Here is a 20,823-nt window from a genome sequence, read left to right as displayed (position 1 = left end):
CAATCCTTCCACTGTCTGAGCTCCTTGATGGACACCAGGCCTGAGTGACGCAGGACGCAACGTATCTAGGAACATCACTAAATGTATATTCTATTAAAAATTAAATCTCAACATTTTTGTTAAAAACGAACAATGTTGGAGAATGGGAGCAACAAAATAGAGGATTGGAGAACGGAGAACAAACAAAAGAGAAATAGACTTTAAGATGGACAGATGGCAAGAGATGGCTCGCTAACCTTGACCTATAAGGGCTGTGGTTGAAGTTTTCAGGCAGCCTTGAGAGTCAGTTGGTCAAATTTCCCATTGTGAATCCTCTCTTCATAAGCAGAGTCTGTGGCCTGAGATGATGTTAGCTCTGCTCACAAGTTGTGAGGAGCGTGTGGGCTGGGAAGGGCCAGCGAGACTCTAGAGAAGGGAGACCTTGGCTGAAGCCCAGCTTGGTCACCCTCCACCCTTTCGATGAGTGTTGGCATTCAGTTTCCTTATAATAACAATAACAATAATAGCTACCTTGGAGGAGGCTGTCAGGAGCAAATGAAATAACGTATGAGAGGAACCCGGCGTACTATTTCTTAGTGTAGCTTCTGCCCCAGGACTGTTTCTCTCTTTCCTTAGCCTTCTTCCCAAAGCTAATGTTTGGATGAAGAGAGAGGCACAAAACTTAATAGCATGTTAAGAGTGTGGTAATTAAAATAAACAATATGTATTATTATTAATTCTTAAGATTTTTATTTTTATGTGTGTATGCATAAATTTATGTTCACCATGGGCATCATACATATACCTATGGAAGCAGGAAGAGGGTGTTGAATCCCGGGCAACTGAAGTTATTGGTTGTAAATTGTCATGCGGATGCCGAGGACATAGTCTGGGTCCTCTACAAGAGCAATCAGTGCTCTTAACCCCCAAGCCATCTCTCCAGCCACATAGGTATTAAATTTTTAAATATCAAAATCTATATAAAAGAAACTCATAATGAAGATGGTATCAAGTCTATTTGTTTAAAATTTGCCATGTATATTATTTAGAAGAACTTCTAAATAAGAAAAGTGACATTCATTTTGCTATTGATTCTAAGCTGCTGCCTCTATAGTTATAAATCTGAGATGTCTGAATAGGGAAGGCAAGAATCTTCCTGTGGGTTGCTTTAGATTAATTTAAAGTCAATTTTAAATGTGAAATCGAGCCACTTTATTGAGGAACTAAGAGGCTACTTTGTCCCCCTCTTCTCATGTACTACCCATCACCAGCCCCAATAAGGACATCCTAGTCCATACTTTTGTCTAAAGAAAACATACTTCCTTCTTGGAGTTATAGCACAGACTATAAGGTGTACCACAAACTGGAAGGCTGGGCATAAAATAGTAATTTTTAAAAATTGTCCATAGGAAATCATAGTTAAGTATGATACTAAGTATTTGAGCACCAAAGTTACAAATGATAAGAATGTTATCTATAGGGGCTGGAGAGATGGCTCAGTGGTTAAGAGCATTGCCTGCTCTTCCAAAGGTCCTGAGTTCAATTCCCGGCAACCACATGGTGGCTCACAACCATCTGTAATGGGGTCTGGTGCCCTCTTCTGGCCTGCAGACATACACACAGACAGAATATTGTATACATAATAAATAAATAAATAAACAAATATTTTTTTTAAAAAAAAAGAATGTTATCTATAGATATTATTCCCCCACAGAAAGGAGAGGAACTTTTTCTACATCCATGCCAAATAAAAACGTCTTATATTTCCAACCTTCACTGCCTGCCATTACTGTTCTAACTGGCTTATATATCAACTGGTATAGGAACTAATTTTTCTTATTTCAACTCATTTTCCTATGACTTTCACCACCCTCCACGTATTCTTGGCCTCTCCCAAGGTTCGGCACTTCCGCTCCATCTCTACCCACGAATTACCCTGCTTAAACCACTTAGCCACATCCGCGTTTCTCTCCCGCACATCAGACAGTGCCTACCAGCCATCTGTATTCTACAGCCCCTCGTTTCTGCTTTCTCTGCCCTGAAAGCCATGGCTGGGGAAGAGAGGGGAGAAAGCCTAGCACAGCGACTCCTCCTGCTAACTCACTGAGTGTCCTCTACGCTGGCCCTTATAGGTCAAGGTTAGCGAGCCATCTCTTGCCATCTGTCCATCTTAAAGTCTATTTCTCTTTTGTTTGTTCTCCGTTCTCCAATCCTCTATTTTGTTGCTCCCATTCTCCAACATTGTTTCTGTTTTTAACAAAAATGTTGAGATTTAATTTTTAATAGAATATACATGTCAAATGTAGTTTGATAAATTTTGACAAGTATATATATATGCACATAATACATATGTGTGTTTATGATTCCATCACTAAAATGAAGATTTGTTTAAATTATATGAAAAATTTATTATCTAGTCAATATCTGGCAGTAATTATGGCTTCAGAAAAACCACTGATCTCTTTCTTATTATAGTTTTTTCCCTTTCTAGAATTACTTATTTTCATCTTCCTGTGCTCAGTATAATATATGTAATGAGATTAGGCTATGACTAGATTAGGGATAGAAAGGGAACCTCACGAAAGTTTATTAGAGTGAACTGAAGCTTTGGGGCACACGGGCGTAATAAAATTTCATCAGAGAATCCAGACTTTGACTGACCAGAACAAGGAAAGGATGAAACTCTCTCCCCTGGACCCCATGCAATGATGGAGTTTTAGCTCCGCTCAGTCCTGTTGTTGGTATAGCCTTTTCAACTGTCTATTTGTCCTCCCATTGGCTTGACCTGACCCACTGTTTCCCACTCCTGACCCGATTCTGCTCTGGGATGTTACGTCTTTCACCTAGCAGCTCACCTCTGCCGCTTTGCTCCCGACTTCAGAAGCTCCAGCAGTAACTGCCCCTGCACAGCAGTCTGGTCCCTTACCTTGGCAACACAGACACTCTCTCGGCCTCTGCCGAAACCTTTCCAACTCAGCTGCAACCTCCTTAACTAGGATTCATTCTGTGAGCTATAGTGTGCAGACAGGTTTATAGACATATTTGCCATGTTCTGTGTGATAAGAGTTAATATTAGCAATTATGTAGTGTGGAGCGGCGGTGCTGTGTCCCCACCACCCAGCTCCTGCACGGCTAGCTTTACCTGGAATAATTACATGGAAACTGTATTCTTTTAAACACTGCCTGGCCCATTAGTTCCAGCCTCTTATTGGCTAGCTCTTACATATTGATCTAACCCAAGTAACCACCAGGTATAGTAGGAAGGCCACTTGTTGGTTTCCGGCTGCTCAGGCCCAAAATAACCACACAGAAACCATATTATTTAAATCACTGCTTGACCTATTAGCTAGCTTCTTATTGGCTAACTCTTACAACTTAACCCCTCTCCATTAAGCTGTGTACCGCCATGTGGCAGTGGCCTACCAGCAAAGTTCAGCATGTCTGTCTCTGGCAGTGACTCCGTGGCTTCTCTTTGACTCTGCCTTCTTCCTGCCAGCATTCAGTTCAGTTTTCCCCTCCTAGCTACATTCTGCCTTGCTATAGGTTCAAAGCAGTTTCTTTATTCATTAATGGTAATCACAGCATACAGAGGGGAATTCCACGTCAGCCAGAGAAGCAAGATGTGAGGTAACCAGCCATGGTAAAATATATAATAAGAGAAATGGGTTAATTTAAGCTGTAAGAGATAGTTAATAATAAACCTGAGTTAATAGGCCAAACAGTTTGTAATTAATATTAAGCCTCAGAGTAGTTATTCGGGAACTGGCAGGCAGGAGAGAAACCTCCAGTTGCACTAAAGTTCTAATTAACACTCAAAATTACACCAGTTAGGATGGCCACCATCAAAAGAAACCAAGAAAGCACAGGTGTGGAAAGGATATAGAGAACCTTTGTGCACTGCTGGGGCTTGTGCATAACACAGATACAGGGCACAGCAATGCAGAACATCATCAGCTTAAAAATAGAATCGCCATATGATCAGGAATCGCACTTCAGTAATATCTCCTCAAGAACAGAAGGTCAGATCTCAGAGAGGTATGTGTATTCATGTCCATTCTATCCTTATTTACAACAGCTAAGAAATGGGCTAACTTCCCATAAAGATTCTTAAATATACCCTATACATTCAATCCAGCCTCTAAACATAAGGAAATCCTAGCACACGTAACACAGATGAAGCTTGGGGACATCAGGCTAAGTGCAATGCTAGTCAAACAGGTGGGGCGGGAGAGAGAGTGAGACTCAGGGTGGAGGGAAGAGGAGAAGAGGGGAGGGGGCAAAGAGAGAGAGAGAGTAGGCACAGAGAGGGAGACTGAGATTGCTAGGAGAACGCTAGCTGCCAGGGGCTGGAAGGATAGAGGGGGGTCTTGTTTGGTAAGTGATTTCGGTTCTGCGTGAAGACCCTAAAGCTCTGTAACAAGCAATGTCCACACAGCTAAAGCCATTGAAATGTGTGACTAAAAATAGTTGAAATCATAAGTTTAGTATTTTACAATTAAAAATAGGGGACTGTAAAAAAATTCTCCAGGGCTTGGCACAGTCATGCGCAACTCTCTCTTTCTTTCTCTCTCTCTCTCTCTCTTTCTCATGCATGTGTGTCTGTCTGTCTGTCTTTCTCAAACAAAATTCCCTGCATCTGATAACACAGTTTAGCAATCACATGTGAAGAACAGTCTCAGGCAGTAACTAGCTGCACAGCTCTCAATAGTGCTGCACACAACGCCTGTCTGCGCTCTATGCGCTACCACACAGTTCGCGAGCTTCAGGCAAAGGGCTGGAGGTTGAAACACACAAACACACACAGACAGAGAGATAGAGACACGGACCTCTAGTCACTGGTAAGAAACCCCTTATTCAATAGCACCATGGAGGCTTATATACCCAACAGTCAAGTGGGCCAACAGGTGAAAACCTTATCCTTTGATCCTCAAGGTCAAGGCAACACGTGCTCGTGAAGCAGAGCTGGTAAACAACTTTGACACAGCTTTCAGTAACTCAAATCAGAAGGAAAATAAAGATCTCTAGCAGGGAAGAGCAGCTGGAGACCAGGATTCCAAATGGTCCCAACACAGTAGTAAGGACTCCAGTATTAGTCACGCCAGAGAGAATCACCGGGTAGAGAATCACAGGGTAGATACTTTGTAAAGTACTAGCCAAATAACCCACCCAGAGGCCACTTAGTCTCAGCTACATAGTCTCGGTAACTCACTGACTCTGGCTGTTCCAGTCAGAGTCACGGCTGATGTAATGAAACTCCACGATCAAAAGTAATTTGGGGAGGAACCAGATTATTTGGCTTATACTTCCACAACATAGACCATCACTGAAGAAAGTCAGGACAGGAAGTCAAACAAGGCAGGAATCTGGAGGCAGGAGCTGATGCAAAAGCAAAAGAGGAGTGCTGCTTATGGGCTTCTTCCTTGTGGCTTGCTCAGACTTCCTTCTTAAAGAACCATCAGCCCAGGAATGGCCCCACCCTCAATGGGCTGGGCCCGCCCCTATTGGTCACTAATTAAGAAAATGCCCTACAGGATTGCCTGCAGCCTGATCTTTTGGAGGCATTTTCTTTTGTCTCTTTGGTGTGTGAGCCTAGCTTTTGGGAGGCTGAGCCCTTCAATCCTGACCAAAGATATTTTCTCAATTAAGGCTTCCTCTCAAGAGACTAGCTTGTGCCGAGCTGGCATGAAACTAGTCAGCATAACTGACCCCTTGTCAACTGGACAGACAAATACATTAGTGTTAAGCCACCAACTTTCCTTTCTTGTTCATCCCCAATTCCATACATTAATATCCACAGCACAACTAAAAACCAAACACTCACCTCAGTGGCCTTCCTCAGAGCAGCTGCCGATTTTCAAACTTTAAAAGTCCCAGTCTTATATAAAACTTTAAAAACTCAATCTCAAAAAAAAAAAAAAATAAGAGCCATTTGCTATGTGGTCTAGCACAGTAACCGGCAGCCATGTAGGATGACTGAATTAAAAATATGGCATAATATCCAGTCTCTCCAGCATACAGGCTGGAGGGCAGGTATTCACTAAACTAACGGGCTGGGGGCTACCACACTGGAGGACAGAGACACAGGATGTTAGCATCTTTGCTTTTTTTAGGTAGTTAGTGTCAAGCCCAGGCATCTGAATGGTGACGTGTGCACGGTCCAGGACCCTAGTGCAGGAGATGGTGTTGTCCACATTTAAGGTGGACTGTTCCATGTCAGTTACCTCAGTCCAGAAACACTGACACAGCCCTGCCCAGAGGCTCGTCCCCTGGGTGTCCCTAAATCCTGTCAAGATTTTAATCAATATCAAACATCATGGACCCCAAATGTGACCGGTTGTACTTGTTTTCCTACCTCATTTAAAGATACCCTCTTCACATTCATTCTTGATTCTTCATAAAAAACAATCACGACCCGTCGTAGTATATTGAAGCTCTGAATATGCATTTCTTTGCTTCACTGTAAGAATGTGGGTGAAATAAACAGACGCGTTCGCTTTCTAGAGACTAGATCTATTTGCTTTCACTGGGTAACGATTACGTATCTGCGTTTTCTCCTTTGTCACAGCTACTCACCACTATAGCATTAATCTGCGCTATGAGTAAATACTCTTTTATCTCCCAATACAACGTCTGACATGGCTCACTCCATCTTAATGAGTTCTGAATACTTTATAGCAAGGAAACCCACATTCCTTTTGCAGAGCAGGGGAAATCACAGGTAAGCTGAGAACAGAGCTCTACTGCCCTCTTTGCTTCAGGGATAAATGCTCCAAGCAAGATGTCATTTCCACAAAACGAAAAGCTCATCCCTCCTAACATCAATATGTGGCATACATGAATGCCAAAGGTATTTATGAAAGTAATGTTAATAAACTTACAGGAGATTCAAAGAATGGTATAAATGCAGCTGCCTAGATTTAAGCAAATGTCATTAGTTGACAAAATAGTGGTATTTCTATTAAAACACCTAAGACCAAGTATCCTGCAGGCAGTCATTCCCTAGGTCAAACCTCCTATTTCAAAAGTAGACATATCTTGAATTTTCTGACCTTTGATCAGGATGAAGTGGATCTACCTCTGTGGGCCATCTTAATGTCAAAACACCAAGTAACCACACCCTAGGTCAGGATGTGTAGCCACACTTGTTAACAACTTTAAATAAGCTCAAACTCTCTGACCTTCAGACTATCCTATTTGAATGCTGGCCTTCAGACGCAGGCTCTGTGTTTTTCAGTCTGTTCTGGTTTGGTTTATTCTAGGTGTCCATGCAACCTTTCCCTCTCAGGGTCTTTTGATCGCTCATCCCTTTTCCTCCATCAGCACCCCTCGCTGTCCCAGTGTTACATGGGACATGGATTGTGCAGCACACGCAATGCCTAAGCTGACTTCACTCCCCACCCCCTACAGCTGAAGGGACCTGGCCTGTTTTGGTGCTTGGGTCACATGCAGCGTGGGGGGAAAGTGAGTCTCCAATAGAAATGTGTCGGATCCCAAGGCTCTTAGAAGTGTCCCTGCCTCTCACCAGACTGTGATTCAGTAGTCACCTCTGTCTTCTCTTTAGTAACAAGAAAACGTTTGTTGGAGTTTGGTTCTACTTTGGTTTGACTGTGACCCTGTCCTGGTTCTTCCCTCTTGGAATAAGAAAGAATTTGCTTATTTTGATTTCACAACAGACCATGGTTGAGAGATTTTGATCTTTTAGAAAGAAACTGGATTTTTTTAAGGGACAACTTTTTAAAATGTTTAAATTTGTAAAGACTGCAAGACTTTTACATTTGTAATGTGTTTTATATTGTGATATTTATTCATGGGCAGCATTGTGGGTGAACAAGAAAGGAAAGGTTATGGCTTAACCATGAAGCATTTGTGTGTCAAGTTGACAAGGGTCAATTTTGCCAGCCAGTACTTATGTCAACTTGACATAAGATACAGTCATCTGAGAGGAGGGAATCTCAGTTGAGAAATTGCCTCCATAAGACTCTGCTGTAGGTAAACCTGTATGTAGGGCATTTCCTTAGTTACTGATTGATGGGGAGGGCCCAGTCCATTGTGCGTGGTGTCATGCCTGGGTTGGTGGCCCTGGGCTCTATAAGAAAGCAGTTGAGCAAGCCATGAGGATCAAGCCAGTAAGTGACGTCCCTCCATGGCCTCTGCATCAGCTCCTGTCCCCATATCCTGTCCTTGCCCTGCTTGAGTTCCTGTCCTGACTTTCTTTGATGATAAGGAAGTGTAAGCCAAACAAACCCTTTTCTTTCCTTCTGCTTTTTGGTCATGGTGTTTCATCACAGCAACGGTGACCCTAACTAAACACTGCTCAGCTTCCACTCAACTCTTCCATGTGGAAGGCAATTACATGTTATAAGGTAATTGAGTAATTAATTTATGCCATAAGCTCACATGATGGCTTAAGGGCCAGGTAGAGAAATGAATTTGGCCTTTTAAATACATAATTCACTTTTCTAATTTGTAAACTAACCAGCAATGACAAGCAATACACTTCAAAGTTCCAGTCAGCTAAAAGAACTCAGCAGATTCACCCCGTGAGTCCCCAAGCACCACACTGCTCACCGTCCAACTATAGATTTGCCTGGATAACTCACTTCTGCCTGCTAGTCTAACTACTATTATTTTATTTTATTTACTACTTCTATTTTTTAATTACTGAATTAAAACATTTTCCCTTTAAACGTAGGACAAATTAAGCCATAAAAATGGATATTCATCTCCAAGAAGTGTGTCAGGTGACCACCAGCCTCCTCAGGATATAACTGTGCTGTAGGACAAGAGGGAAACCACAAGTGTGTTCGATACTGCAGCTTCAATTTTAAACTCAGGTGCACACGAAGCCTGGCATTTTACTTCCCCAGCCATTCCAAGCCATGCCTACCATACATGGAACGCTGCTGCCCTCTTCTGGATGAAGGCTGTAACACAGGTACCAACCGCACCTTCCTTCAGGAAGCTCTGAGGAGTGGCTGCTCTGACTAGTCTGAAAAACCTCCCATTTGTAATAGGTTTTGTAAAAACAAATACAGCTGATAAATTCTGACTTCGAAATTTTTATTTTATTATTGCTTAAAGTATGCAGTTGAAAATAAAACAATCCACCCATATAAGTTCAGGGATTTTATTTTCATGAGTCTGATTTAATTTAGTGAATCTAAGAATGAAAATTTTAGAATCCCCAGTTCCATTAACTATAAAATCACCAGCCCCTCAGGAAGTCCCTCAATTTGAAGTCACATTTGACACTGGTGCCAATGGTATTGTACACGTTTCTGCCAAAGATAAAGAAACGGGTCGTGAACAACAGATTGTGGTCCAGTCTTCTGGTGGATTAATCAAAGATGACATTGAAAATATGGTTAAAAATGCAGAGAAGTATGCTGAGCAAGACTGGAGAAAGAAGGAATATGTTGAAGCAGTTAATATGGCTGAAGGAATTATTCATGACACAGAAAGCAAGATAGAAGAATTCAAGGACCAGTTACCTGCTAATGAGTGCAACAAGCTAAAGAAAGAGATTTCCAAAATGAGAGAACTCCTTGCTTGGAAGGACAGTGAAACGGGAGAAAACATTAGACAGGCAGCATCTTCACTTCAACAGGCATCACTGAAATTCTTTGAAATGGTATATAAAAAGATGGCATCTGAACGGGGAGGTTCTGGAAGTTCTGGTACTGGGGAACAGAAGGAAGATCAGAAGGAGGAGAAACACTTAACAGTGGCAAGGCATTGAGAGAGGCCAGGACATGAAGCTTGGGAGTAAGGGGACATCCTGAGCAGAAAAGGTCAAACTTCACTCTTTTTACTGTGTTTTTGCAGTAACCCATATAAATATATTCAGTAACCTTAATAAATATATTTGGTGACCAAAAAAAAAAAAAAAAAAAAAAAACCCAAACAAACTCAAAAACCTCTAAGAACCAGAAGAAGCAAAACCAGCAAAACCAGTTACTTCGTTGTCACCTTAGCCTTCCAGCAATGGCACACGATGCCACACAGTGGTTTGTCTCTACCAGATTGTAACCAAGTTTTCTGCAATTGACAAACACTCTGTCTTAAAGAGTCATTCATCCTTATCAGAGCGGAAGGAGAGACAACCACAGCCTTTGGCTTTCTCGTTAGGACACTTCCTCCTCCTCTATCAAGAATAACCCTAGGAAGCAAAGGCATCGAGAAGTTTCACATCTATAACAAAACGCAGGCTCCTAGGGCTGAGAAGGCTCAGAAGTTACAAGTGTTTTCTGCTCTTGCAGAGGATTGAGTTTGGTCTCACAGCTGCCTGTGATTCCAGCTCCAGGAGGATCAAATGTCTTTGGCCTCCATAGGCATCTATTCCGGTGTGCACCTACCCACACAGTACAGATACATACACGAACATAACTGAAAATAATAAAAGTATGTCTTTAACAATGTATCAATTGTGTAAAGCTGCAGAGATAGCTGCATGTGACCCAAGCACCAAAACAACTCAGACCCCTTCAGCTGTAGGGGGTGGGGAGTGAAGTCAGCTTAGGCATCTTGTGTGCTGCACAATCACCATGTACCATTGGGACAGCGAGGGATGCTGATGGAGCAAAGGGGATGAGCGATCGAAAGACCCTGAGAGGGAAAGGTTGCATGGACACCTAGAATAAACCAGAACAGACTGAAAAACACAGAGCCTGCGTGTGAAGGCCAGCATTCAGATAGGGAAGAGCGGGCTGGAGAGGCAGGGAGATGCTTGGCACACTTCCGTGTGAAGGCTTCTGACCCCCTAAAATATCTTGGAGGTAGATAAGTGCTAGTAGCAAAGTGAGTTCATTCTAAAAAATGGGATGGGCAACAGTGAAGAGGGACTCATTGTTGGCACTAACTCTTAAAATACCATTGCTAAATCTCCATTTTTTTAGTAAAGTGCTAGGTGCTGGCTGTTGTCGTCTTATTTGTAAAGGGTGCCATTAAGCACTTTAAAGGAAAAAAAAAAAACAAAGACCAAAACCTTTGTTTTGTGTTTTCCTCAGAATTCAAGGAAAGTCTGTAAGAATTAGGTCTCCTCTACCTGGATGGTACTGTCGACTCTGTCTCGCTCGTCTCTGAGGCCAAGCTGTCGCTGCCTGCAGTTTCCACACATCCACCCTGCATGGCTCGTCCTGTCTGTCATGGTCCTCTTGCTCCTGCATCACCATGCCCACTCTGTCCCTGCTGGACTTCAAGGCAGACCATGCTGCTCCTCACTCCAGCATGCTCTGGCCTGGTGCAGCACTCTGCACGCACCAGACTGCTCTACAGCCCGCCCATCCGCATCTCTCACAGGCCATTTTACAGACGTTAAACAAACCAGCAGTGTCCAGTTCTTCACATGAAATCAAAAGGCTATCCTAGGAGCCCAGAGAGTCAATCAGCCTGAGCAAGTAACTCGGCTGCAATCACAGTTCCCCTTCACAACCCTATTTCGGGATTGCATTTCTTTCTTTAAAAGCTGCTTAGGTGAAGATGCAGCTCAGTGCTAGGGCAGAAGCCCAGCATGCACGAGGCCCTGAGTTCAACATCCATGACCCTCAAAAAAAGGAAAGGAAAAAAGAAACAAAAAACTCTTAGTTGTAAAACTAAGTCCCAGGAACCTCAAGAAGACACAATTCTCAATGACATCCCAACACACTTCTCTGGTGGAAGAGGTACCAACGGCCCTGTGCCTCAGTGACTTGAAACACAATGACTCTGGACTGCTCCCTGCAGCTCCTCCAGGATGGAAGCCCTAAGCCCCAACGGTGGGAGTAGGGCTGTGCCACGGGACATATTTCTGCACTTGTTTTGCACCAATTTCTGCTACATAGACAGCTCCGGTCTTTCTGTCAACTTCTACAAGATGGGGCAGAACCTGATCTGCCAGTTGGATGCTGCTGATCACAGAACAGTCGCCGATGCCTCCAGATGGGGGAGCCGTCAAAACTGACAGCCTACTGAGGTTCAGCTGGGCCACAATTAAGTACTTCCCATCCGGGGTGAACCTAGGAGGAAGGAGAATTCAATTATTACGATCATTCTTTCAATGCTTGTGTCCTCTGCAGGTGGGCATGCTGACAGCAGCAGAGGCCATCACTGCTTGAAGGATTCTATGAATTCAAATCTGCATGGAAGTCTGGGATAGCAGAGAAGCTGAAGGCACGCCTCCATTAAAACAAGCACAGCATAGCGAATGGAGGACGAGAAGTTCGGGAGGTCAACAGTGTGGACCCAAGCTTTGGGCCTCCTTCTGTGAGCAGAAATCTCCCAGAGGACTAGAAAGCCTTGGACTATTCTTTGGAAACTTATTTCCTTCCATTACTCCTGCTTAAAATTGACAACAAACACCTGAAACTTTCAGTTGCCCCTTAGAAGAAGGGGTCACACAACCAGCCAGAACGAGCATTTCAAACAAACAGCAGCGATTACCTAACAGCCGAAGGCCCCTCCTCCGTGAAACAGCTGTCCCACGCTCCTAACCACTCTCCGGTGTCTTTATCAAATACTTGGAGTCTTTTATTTCCTCGGTCGGCAACCCACACCTGCGAAACCAAAATCACGTCAGCTGGGAGTCGCACGACACGAGAAGAAACATGACTATTTCATTAGCTCCACCCCATTGCCTCCGTTAGTGTTTACAGGACCCTAATGAGGGCATCACTAGCCTCCATTCTCAGGAGGGTTAAACACCTTGTCTGAAACGCACCAACAAACGTGAATGCTACAGTCTACCGTGTGTCTCTCTCTGCCACAGCCCACAGGGCCATCAACCACACTAAACATGCAAGTACCTAAAATCCCGAGTCCTCCGCCTCTGTGCAGCAGACCAGAGACACTGACGGGGCAGACTCACCCACCCCTCTAACACACATCACCACCACTGCACAACTGAGCTGGCTGGCTCCTAAGCCAGGTCACAAGACACAGAAAAGCAGTCTTGTTACTCTCCCAGTGCCATCTCTAAACCTCTATCTGGGACTCCCGGGATGGGTCAAAGCACAGTCACCAAAGAGGAAGAAGCTTGGGTGTGAAAGGAACACATAAGCATGATGGGTTTGATATGGGTTTTATAGACTGTAATGAGTTACTAAGACTCTCCTGTAATAAAAGAGGCTCAGGTTTGTTCTCAATAGCATTTATGGAGCTCCCTGAGTTATACAATTCCAGGTTCACCTCACAGCACAGACCACACCCCTTGCAGATCCTTCGGATTTCCTGGGTCTGTGTAGCCCAGGGAGACCCTGACTTTATCTTCACTGGTGTGTATTAATTTTGGTAGCCACTGACTGCTTCTTAGACCCAGACATGGGACAGTGAGAGGCTGGTGCCCAAGCGGGTGGACAGCTCTAGCTTCCTCCTGATCCGAGATGGGTTTGCTCAGGGATCGGGCATTACTGCCTCAGACAGATGACCAAGGAAGGAACAGTCACGTCTCAGGACTGAAGGACATTCCAGATTATTTTTTCTTTCTCAGAGCACATTTGATCAAAAGAAAGTCTTCTGAAACAGGAAGTCCTTAACTGTGGAGTTAATTCACTCCACAGTGAGAGGCTATGGCGGTGATGGAATGAGTCATATCCATGTCATAAACAGCAGGTGCAGGGCGAGGGTGTAGGGCCCTAGCAGGGTGCTCTCCTGGCATGGAGAAGCCGACAGCTGGCCACTGATCCACAGGGATGTAGAGAAAGGGCTGTCGTTTGTCCCCCCAGCAATCTCAGGCTGTCCCACCAGAGGCTCTTGCTGGCCCCTAACAACCTTCCTCATCATGGTGAATTTGATTATGTCAGAACTTTCATGCTTGACAAAGTGGAATTTAATAATATAATAATATATATCATTATAAATAGGGTTTGCATCAATAAAGGCAGGCTGACACAGCACTGCGCATCAAAATATTTACTTAATAACACAGGTATGACCCCTTAGGACTAGCTGTGCCCACCAGAAGCCGTAATCTATAGAGGAGCAGCTAGGCAGGAAACAGGTAGACAACTGAAACACGGCTCATGGAGACATGCTTGGTGGAAGGTAACCCCAGGATGTCAAGAAGCAGCATTTCTACTTAAAGGTTGAGGCAAAGCTGGAGGTGGGGGGGGGGGGCGATAGCTGAGGCGGGGAAGCAGGGAGACAGTTCCATTCCCCAGGTGTGGCTGCCCCACGAAGGGAGAGAAAGGGCGGGAGTTTACAGAGAGGATAAGCCTCTGGCTCATCTGCCCACTGCCATCAGGGCAGCCTTCTCCCCCTTGTGAAACAGAGACAGTTCAAACATTTGCAGTATGGTTTTCCTAGCAGAAGGCAAAGTTCTTTTCTGGTTTTGGGTTCACTACCTGTGCCTTTTGTCACTGGAAGAGTACAGACTTATCTAGTTTGCTAATTTCTAAGTATTTGGAGAACTTGCTCAGAATAGAGCCCACACATTTTGAGAGCAAGTGTGCACAGCCAGCTCTGGAGAAATTGCCTAGACGCGCCTACTGTGGCTTGCTTTAACCGTCACTTGATATAACCTAGGACGGCCGGGGGACAGAGCACTCAACAAGCAAAGTCTACAGCAGGTTGGCCTGTGGTAAGACACTGTGGTAAGTGTCTATGTGTGTGCCTGTACACTCATTCCTCCTATGCCGACTCGACAGTGGAGACTCTGAAGTTCCTACCTTGACTGCTTTCTCCCTACCTGGCTTTCCATCAAGTTTGTTTCTTTGTTTATCACAGCAATAGAAATAAAATAGAAACACCACCTAATACTCAAGTCCATCCACCCAGACACACACACCAAGACATACCCGCCCACCCACACGCATGCGGTTCCAAACACAAGGAGGCTGTGTTTACCCGACCGACTGCGTCAAGTGTGACACTGTGAGGTATGTTGAACTGCGCAGGTCCTGCTCCACTCTCTCCACGCAGCCAGAGGATCATGAAATCTATAAATGGTAAATACATACAAGCAGTGAGCATATAGAATGCCTTATGCATTTACATGTTAATTTTGTCTTGCAAACTATGAAAGAAGTACTACACACCGAGGACTTGAGTATGGTCTCCTAGTCCTGTCTGAATCTGTCGAGCTCACGTGCTCCTTCCAACAATCCACTGCTCCATTGTCTCTGCCTGAGCTGTTCCGATTTCTTCTAACGCACTGCTCAGAACTCCTGCATTGGTTGCTTCAAACTAGTTCCCTATGTACAAAACGTTCACTTTTGTTCAAATTTCTTTTTCTTGTTCTGAGACAGTTACATTATGTAGTCCTGGTTGGCCTTGTACTATGTAGTTCAGGCTGGCCTCAAACTCTTAGCAATCCTCCTGCCTCAGTGTCTAGAGTGCAGGAATTACAGATGTGTGCCATCACACCTTCTGTTAGATTTCTATAGTCTCCCTCTAGTCTCTGGAAGGAGTTGCAGGCTATGCACTCAACTCTTTCTCTGAAAAGACCAGTCCACTCCTGACACATCGCACCTGGGAATGTGCCTTTGGCTGCAAGGTTTTAAGGCTGTGATGAAGCTAGCGATCTTGAGATCACCCTGAATCCTTGTAAGAGGGAGATAGGAGAGTCGGGCACACAAAGAGGACACACGGTGAAGAGGGCAAAGTTGCCCTGTCACAGCTGCAAGAAGCCTGGCAGGGATCCAGCTTTGCGGCTTCCCCAGTGCACGCAGGACAAGAAATCCTCAGAAGTCCTTTAAATTCTCACACCGCCCCCAGTCCCTGGGAGGCGTCTCCTGGCCCCGGTGGACATGCAGGCCAATGAGAGAATCATTTGTTGCTGGCAATCCCACCGTCTGCTTTCCCCATATTGAGCCTTTTACACAGCTTCGTGTGCAATATGGCTACATTATGCCAAGCAGCAAATAAATCAGATTCTGTTATAAAATAATATCCTTATGATCATAGCAAGTTAAAGATTTACCTTGGGACAGTTTGACTAGTCTGTTATTCAATCCCCCGTCTCCATCCACAATGTAAATCTCTCCCGTGTCGTCTACATACAACTCTGCAGGGTTGTCAAACTGCAGCGGGTTCAAGCCCGTGCCTTTCTTGCCTGGGGTACCCAAGACTTGAACAAGATCACCCAGGGAATTATATTTTTTAACCGTGTGACCATAGGCTCCTGTAGAGATGGACAAACACATGTTAGAAGCATTGCACAGCGTGCACATCCTCTTTTATATGCTAAAGGCAAATCTGTCACAAGGTTGGAACGGCTACAGAAGTCAACGGACTTGCACACGTGAACGCGACAGGTGACAGCAAGCAGCCCTTCCTAAGGTCTGAGCAAACCTGCCGACGAGTTAGTACCTAATCACTCCAAATTCATGAGACTGCAACCACAAAGGACTACAGCAAAAATGCTGGCTTGTTACACAGAAAGCTTAGAACGATTTGTGCATGTTTCCCTCATAAAACATACTGCTTGCAAAATAAATCCAGAAGGAACTAAAAAACAAGCAACTTACAGTCAAAGCTGTTATTTCAGTCATCCATGTACAGGTTTTACATTTTAGAAGTCAACAAAAAAAATTCTCTATATAACAACACATATTTAAAAAAAAAAAAAAAAACATACGTTTTCTCCTAGCAGAAACAAATTCAAAACTGATCACTTCTTGAGAGAAAAATCATCTTGGCGCTAAAAGGACCACACAAGTTAAAGAATAAAGTAAGTAAGAGTAAGTAAGGGAGGCAGGCTGCAGCTTGGCAGAGGCCAGGGAGAAGGCACAGGAGGCGCGGCACCCGAGACTACTGATGTGACGCACCGAGCTTCCAGATGGCAAGTGAGTGAGCCCACATTACCAGTCTACCAGAGAACCACCTGACCACTGCACAGAACGCTTGGGTTGAAGTTTTTAGCAACAGAGAGCACGACATACCAGAGAAAGCACAGCTCAAAGTTTCTGAAGACTTGGAAAGGCAGGGAACTTAAATTTTTTTTTAAGTGGTTGACTTGCAGCCAAATCTTCATCTGAAGAAATGAATTCATTTGGAAAATGGGAAGAGCATAAAAAGAGTTTCTCGGCTGTGAGGGCGGAAAACAAGACACAATGGAACGAATGAGATCATCCGAGCCGCATTTACTTCTAGGAACCAGGGGAGTTTTTCTTCTTTTTAGAGGATGACATGATCAGAATACATTAAAAATAAGGGTCTTTCAAGTGACTTCTGGGGACAGAGGAGAAAACAGTAAAATCTCCCTACAGTACTGCATAAACTCAGATATACTTCCAAGAGTTTTCATATAGTTTATTTTACTTTATTTTCTGTAGGTGAATGTTTGCCTGTATGTATGTATGTATACAGTGCCTAGAGGCCAGATGAGGGTGGAGTTACAGATGGCTGTGAGCTGTTGTGTGGGTGCTGGGAACTGCACCAGGTCTCCCGGAAGAACAAGAGTTCTAAGCCACTGTGCCATCTCTCCTGCTCCTAGGTCTACTGTTAAGTTCAAGGCCAGTTTTACTAGGACTTAAACGAAGAACTCCAGGGAAGCCAAGATGTAAATCTTGCAGCAGCTTGGAGAGGAAGGTGAAGAAGGGGAACTGAGGGAGCCATGCAGCTTGTACAGAGTCGCACGGCAGAACGGGATGCGAGGGCTCGGAGATGCACGCCCTGGCTTTGGCAAGCATCCGAAAGGAGGAAAAAGGAGATGAGAGGAAGAGAGAGGAAAAGCGATGCTTCCTGAAGGGACAGGCTGCGGCTGCCAGTCTTGAGCTGCCGGACCAACGTTTACCTCCCAAAACAAAGACTAAACGAACAGAGCGACCGCTCGCTAATGGACCTGCTCACTACCTGGAGCCCAGAGAGCGTCTGCACCCTGTGAACGAGAGTTACAACAGCTGTCCTCACAGAAACCCAGACCTTACTGGTTCTGAAGAGTGTTATGAGGATTATCAAACGCTGGGGAAACAGGATGCCCTTCAAGTCAGGGACATAAGCAGACCAAGGGACACTAGCAACACCCTCCCTGCTGACCCCACTCCAGCTGGCCTGTCCAGGCAGTAGGAACTGGCTCTGGTGTTGCGAGGACACACCAGCAGCACAGGTGGAGCGCGGCCTGGGAGAATGTCTCCTGCGGCTGTGAAGCTAGGGTCTACCCGGTTTCAGCACTGCCTAGTAAAGACATGGGACACAGGAAGGTTTCAGAGACGCTTAAGGCAACGGAATTTCAGAACTGATAACACCAGTTTCTGCGAATCTTTTATCTCTGGGCAGCAAATTGCGGGTTCTTGTCCCTTCATCCTCTCAAAAGACAACTGGTATAAATGGGAGTTAAGAGGCCACGGATTTCCTTTAAAATACTGACATCTGATTTGACTTTACAGAAGAGGTTAGGGTTAGTCCGAGAAGAGCAGCTGAAGGGTCGAAGGAGAAAAGATCCTGAACTGGGAGGGGGCAGGGGTAGAGAAAGATGGTTCAGTTTACCAGGAAAATGCCTGTCACTCAAGCACAAGGACCTGGGTTCCATACCTAGAACCCACATACGGAAAAAGAAAAAAAAAAGAAAGAAAAAAACTAAAACCCCACTAGTATGCGTGTGTGCACTGTAATCAGCATTGAGATGGGGAGAAAGGAAGCTGCCAGGGGCTCACTGGCCAGGGTACCCCAGACTGCTTGTGAGTTCCAGGCCAGTGAGCAATCTTGTTTCAAAAGACAAGGTTGATGGCCCTGAGGAACGACACTCTGGCCTACACCTCCCCCATCCCACCCCCACACAGTCCCTTGACAAGATTAAAAGATCATGATTACAGCATCATGGAATCCCTTGATTCAACAGGAATATGGTGTAACAATGATTTTGTGAAATATTAAAGAAACTCTGATTAGATTCAGCAATGCTAGCCTTAAAACGTACAAGCAAGAACACGGGCAAAGATCTGAATTCCACCTAGAAAAGCAATTTAATAGACAAGACTACACATACCACTTCCTACGTCCGTGATCCAGACGGACTGTTCATATGGTGTGCCGGAGACAAATATACCATGGGGTGTGTCAACTGTATAATTCCAGGATCGAAGGAAATATCCATCCTCTGTGAACACTAATACCTTGGGGATGTTATCCCCTCTCTGAAGGCATACAAAAATAACTGCTTAGAATCACTTAAGAGGAATGCTAATCTTTACTTTTGTCAGAGAGAAATCAAAATTAAAGGATAACTGAGAAACTTGTAATGTGTAAAAATCTAACTTCAAAACCTAACAATAACATGCATCAATACAAATCAAAAATGTGTGCTGAAGCCAACTCAAGATTGTTGCACAATTAGCATAATATAAACATAATAAATATAAAAACAAATGCAATTGACCATCAAGGGTGGTAAATCACTTCTTCCCTTATAGTTCTTTTTATTTTTTTTTTATGTTCAGGTTGAATGTTCTTCTTTCTTTTCTGTTGTGACCAAACTGAATATGTGTAATTAAAAAAAAATCTCTAGCTGGGGAGATGGCTAAGAAGATAAAAATGTTCTCTGAGCAAGCCTGACAACCCGAGTTCCATCCCCGAACCTCTTCGTAGGAGGAGAGAACCAAATCCCAAAAGGTGTCCTTAGATCTCCACATTCACACTCTGATCTCATGGGCTCGCATAGAATAAATATTCATTCCACTTACTTGAGCTACATACACTAACCCGTTGAGGGAGTCAACCGCCACAGAAAAGGTCGAACCAGTGAAGTACTCTGAATACTTGGGCCAACCCAAATCCAGCCGGAAAAGAGAATCCTCCTTTCTCCAGGGTACGTAAAAAGCAATTGTCCTTGAAACCTCAAATAAAATAAAATAAAATAAAATAAACCTCAGATTCAGTTTGTCTTCCAGGTTAAACACCAAAACAGTATAGGTGTGTGTTTCTCTGATCTTTACAGCTTGCCTTGACAACCAGAATAATTCCAGATAAACAGGTTTTGGTGTCTAAATATCATAACAACCACAATAAAAGGTCTGCAAATTACTCTAGAGTGTAGTAAGAGCTGGGGGAAAAATCCAGATGTACGTGTATTTTTAAAAGGATATGTTTATTTTTATTTAGACGTATTGTGTGAGCCCGAGATAGTTTATGTGCACCACGCGCTCACAAAGGCCAGAAAGGGCATCAGGTCCCCTGGAACTGGAGTGACAGTGGGGGAGTAAGCAGTCATGTTGGTAGTGGGAATCGATCCCTAGTCCTCGGTAAGAGCTCTCAACCTCCGCGCCACCTCCCCAGCCCCGACACGCACACTTTTTAGCACTAAAAGAGAAAGTGAATGGCCAGAAGCTGGGCCCCAGGAGCAGGTTTGGTGCCTCTGGGGCTGCACCCCTCGGCGTCACCCACAACCGACAGCCTCATCCCCGCTATTCACCAGAGGGTCACTGAAGCGCCAGTGCAAAACCAGACAGGAGAGAAAGAAGACGGCGCCTCCCACGCAGACCCAGACTCTCGCCATCCTGCGGGTCCTGGAGGCGGAGGTCGGCGGGGACTGAAGCCGGGTCTGGAGCGGTCGTCTGCATAAAGCACCGGAAAACTAGAGCACAGAAACTTCTAAATTCCGGGTTTCCGGCTCCTCCTTTCCCTGCTCCCGCCCCCGAGTCAGGTGCCCACCGTGTGACCCAGTGACCACGCTTCCCCGCTCGGCGGCGCTCCTGGCCCCGGGCTTCTTGCCGCCGCTACCATGGTGGCGCCCGCAGATCTTCCTGACCCGTTTACAGTCCACTCCTCTAGATTCACATTCAAGAATCAAAATGTAACGCCACAAAACTCAACACTAAGGGAACTATGACGCTAAAACAATGTCTACGAACCTCTAGAAAAGACTTCAGGCACATCCGTTTCAAAGCTTTCAGGCGTCTGCCATGGATACCTATATTCCCACACTAGGACCCCTCC

General features: G+C 44.7%; 1 protein-coding gene across 1 annotated transcript; it reads right to left on the bottom strand.

Annotated features, from left to right (window-relative positions):
- Positions 1-9,883: 9,883 nt before the first annotated feature.
- On the bottom strand, positions 9,884-20,528 carry Nhlrc3 (NHL repeat containing 3). Its single transcript, XM_057757308.1, has 7 exons — positions 20,300-20,528; positions 19,572-19,724; positions 18,878-19,025; positions 15,872-16,072; positions 14,797-14,888; positions 12,397-12,509; positions 9,884-11,972 (listed from the first exon to the last, which is right to left on the bottom strand). The coding sequence occupies exons 1-7, from the start codon at positions 20,381-20,383 to the stop codon at positions 11,720-11,722; spliced, it is 1,044 nt and encodes a 347-aa protein (XP_057613291.1). The 5' UTR covers positions 20,384-20,528; the 3' UTR covers positions 9,884-11,719.
- Between the last annotated feature and the right edge of the window lie 295 nt (positions 20,529-20,823).

Source organism: Chionomys nivalis, chromosome 24, assembly GCF_950005125.1.
Source record: "Chionomys nivalis chromosome 24, mChiNiv1.1, whole genome shotgun sequence".
NCBI lineage: Eukaryota > Metazoa > Chordata > Mammalia > Rodentia > Cricetidae > Chionomys > Chionomys nivalis.
The sequence above is the reverse complement of the archived record's forward strand: the minus strand, read 5'-3'. Positions and strand labels throughout refer to the sequence as shown.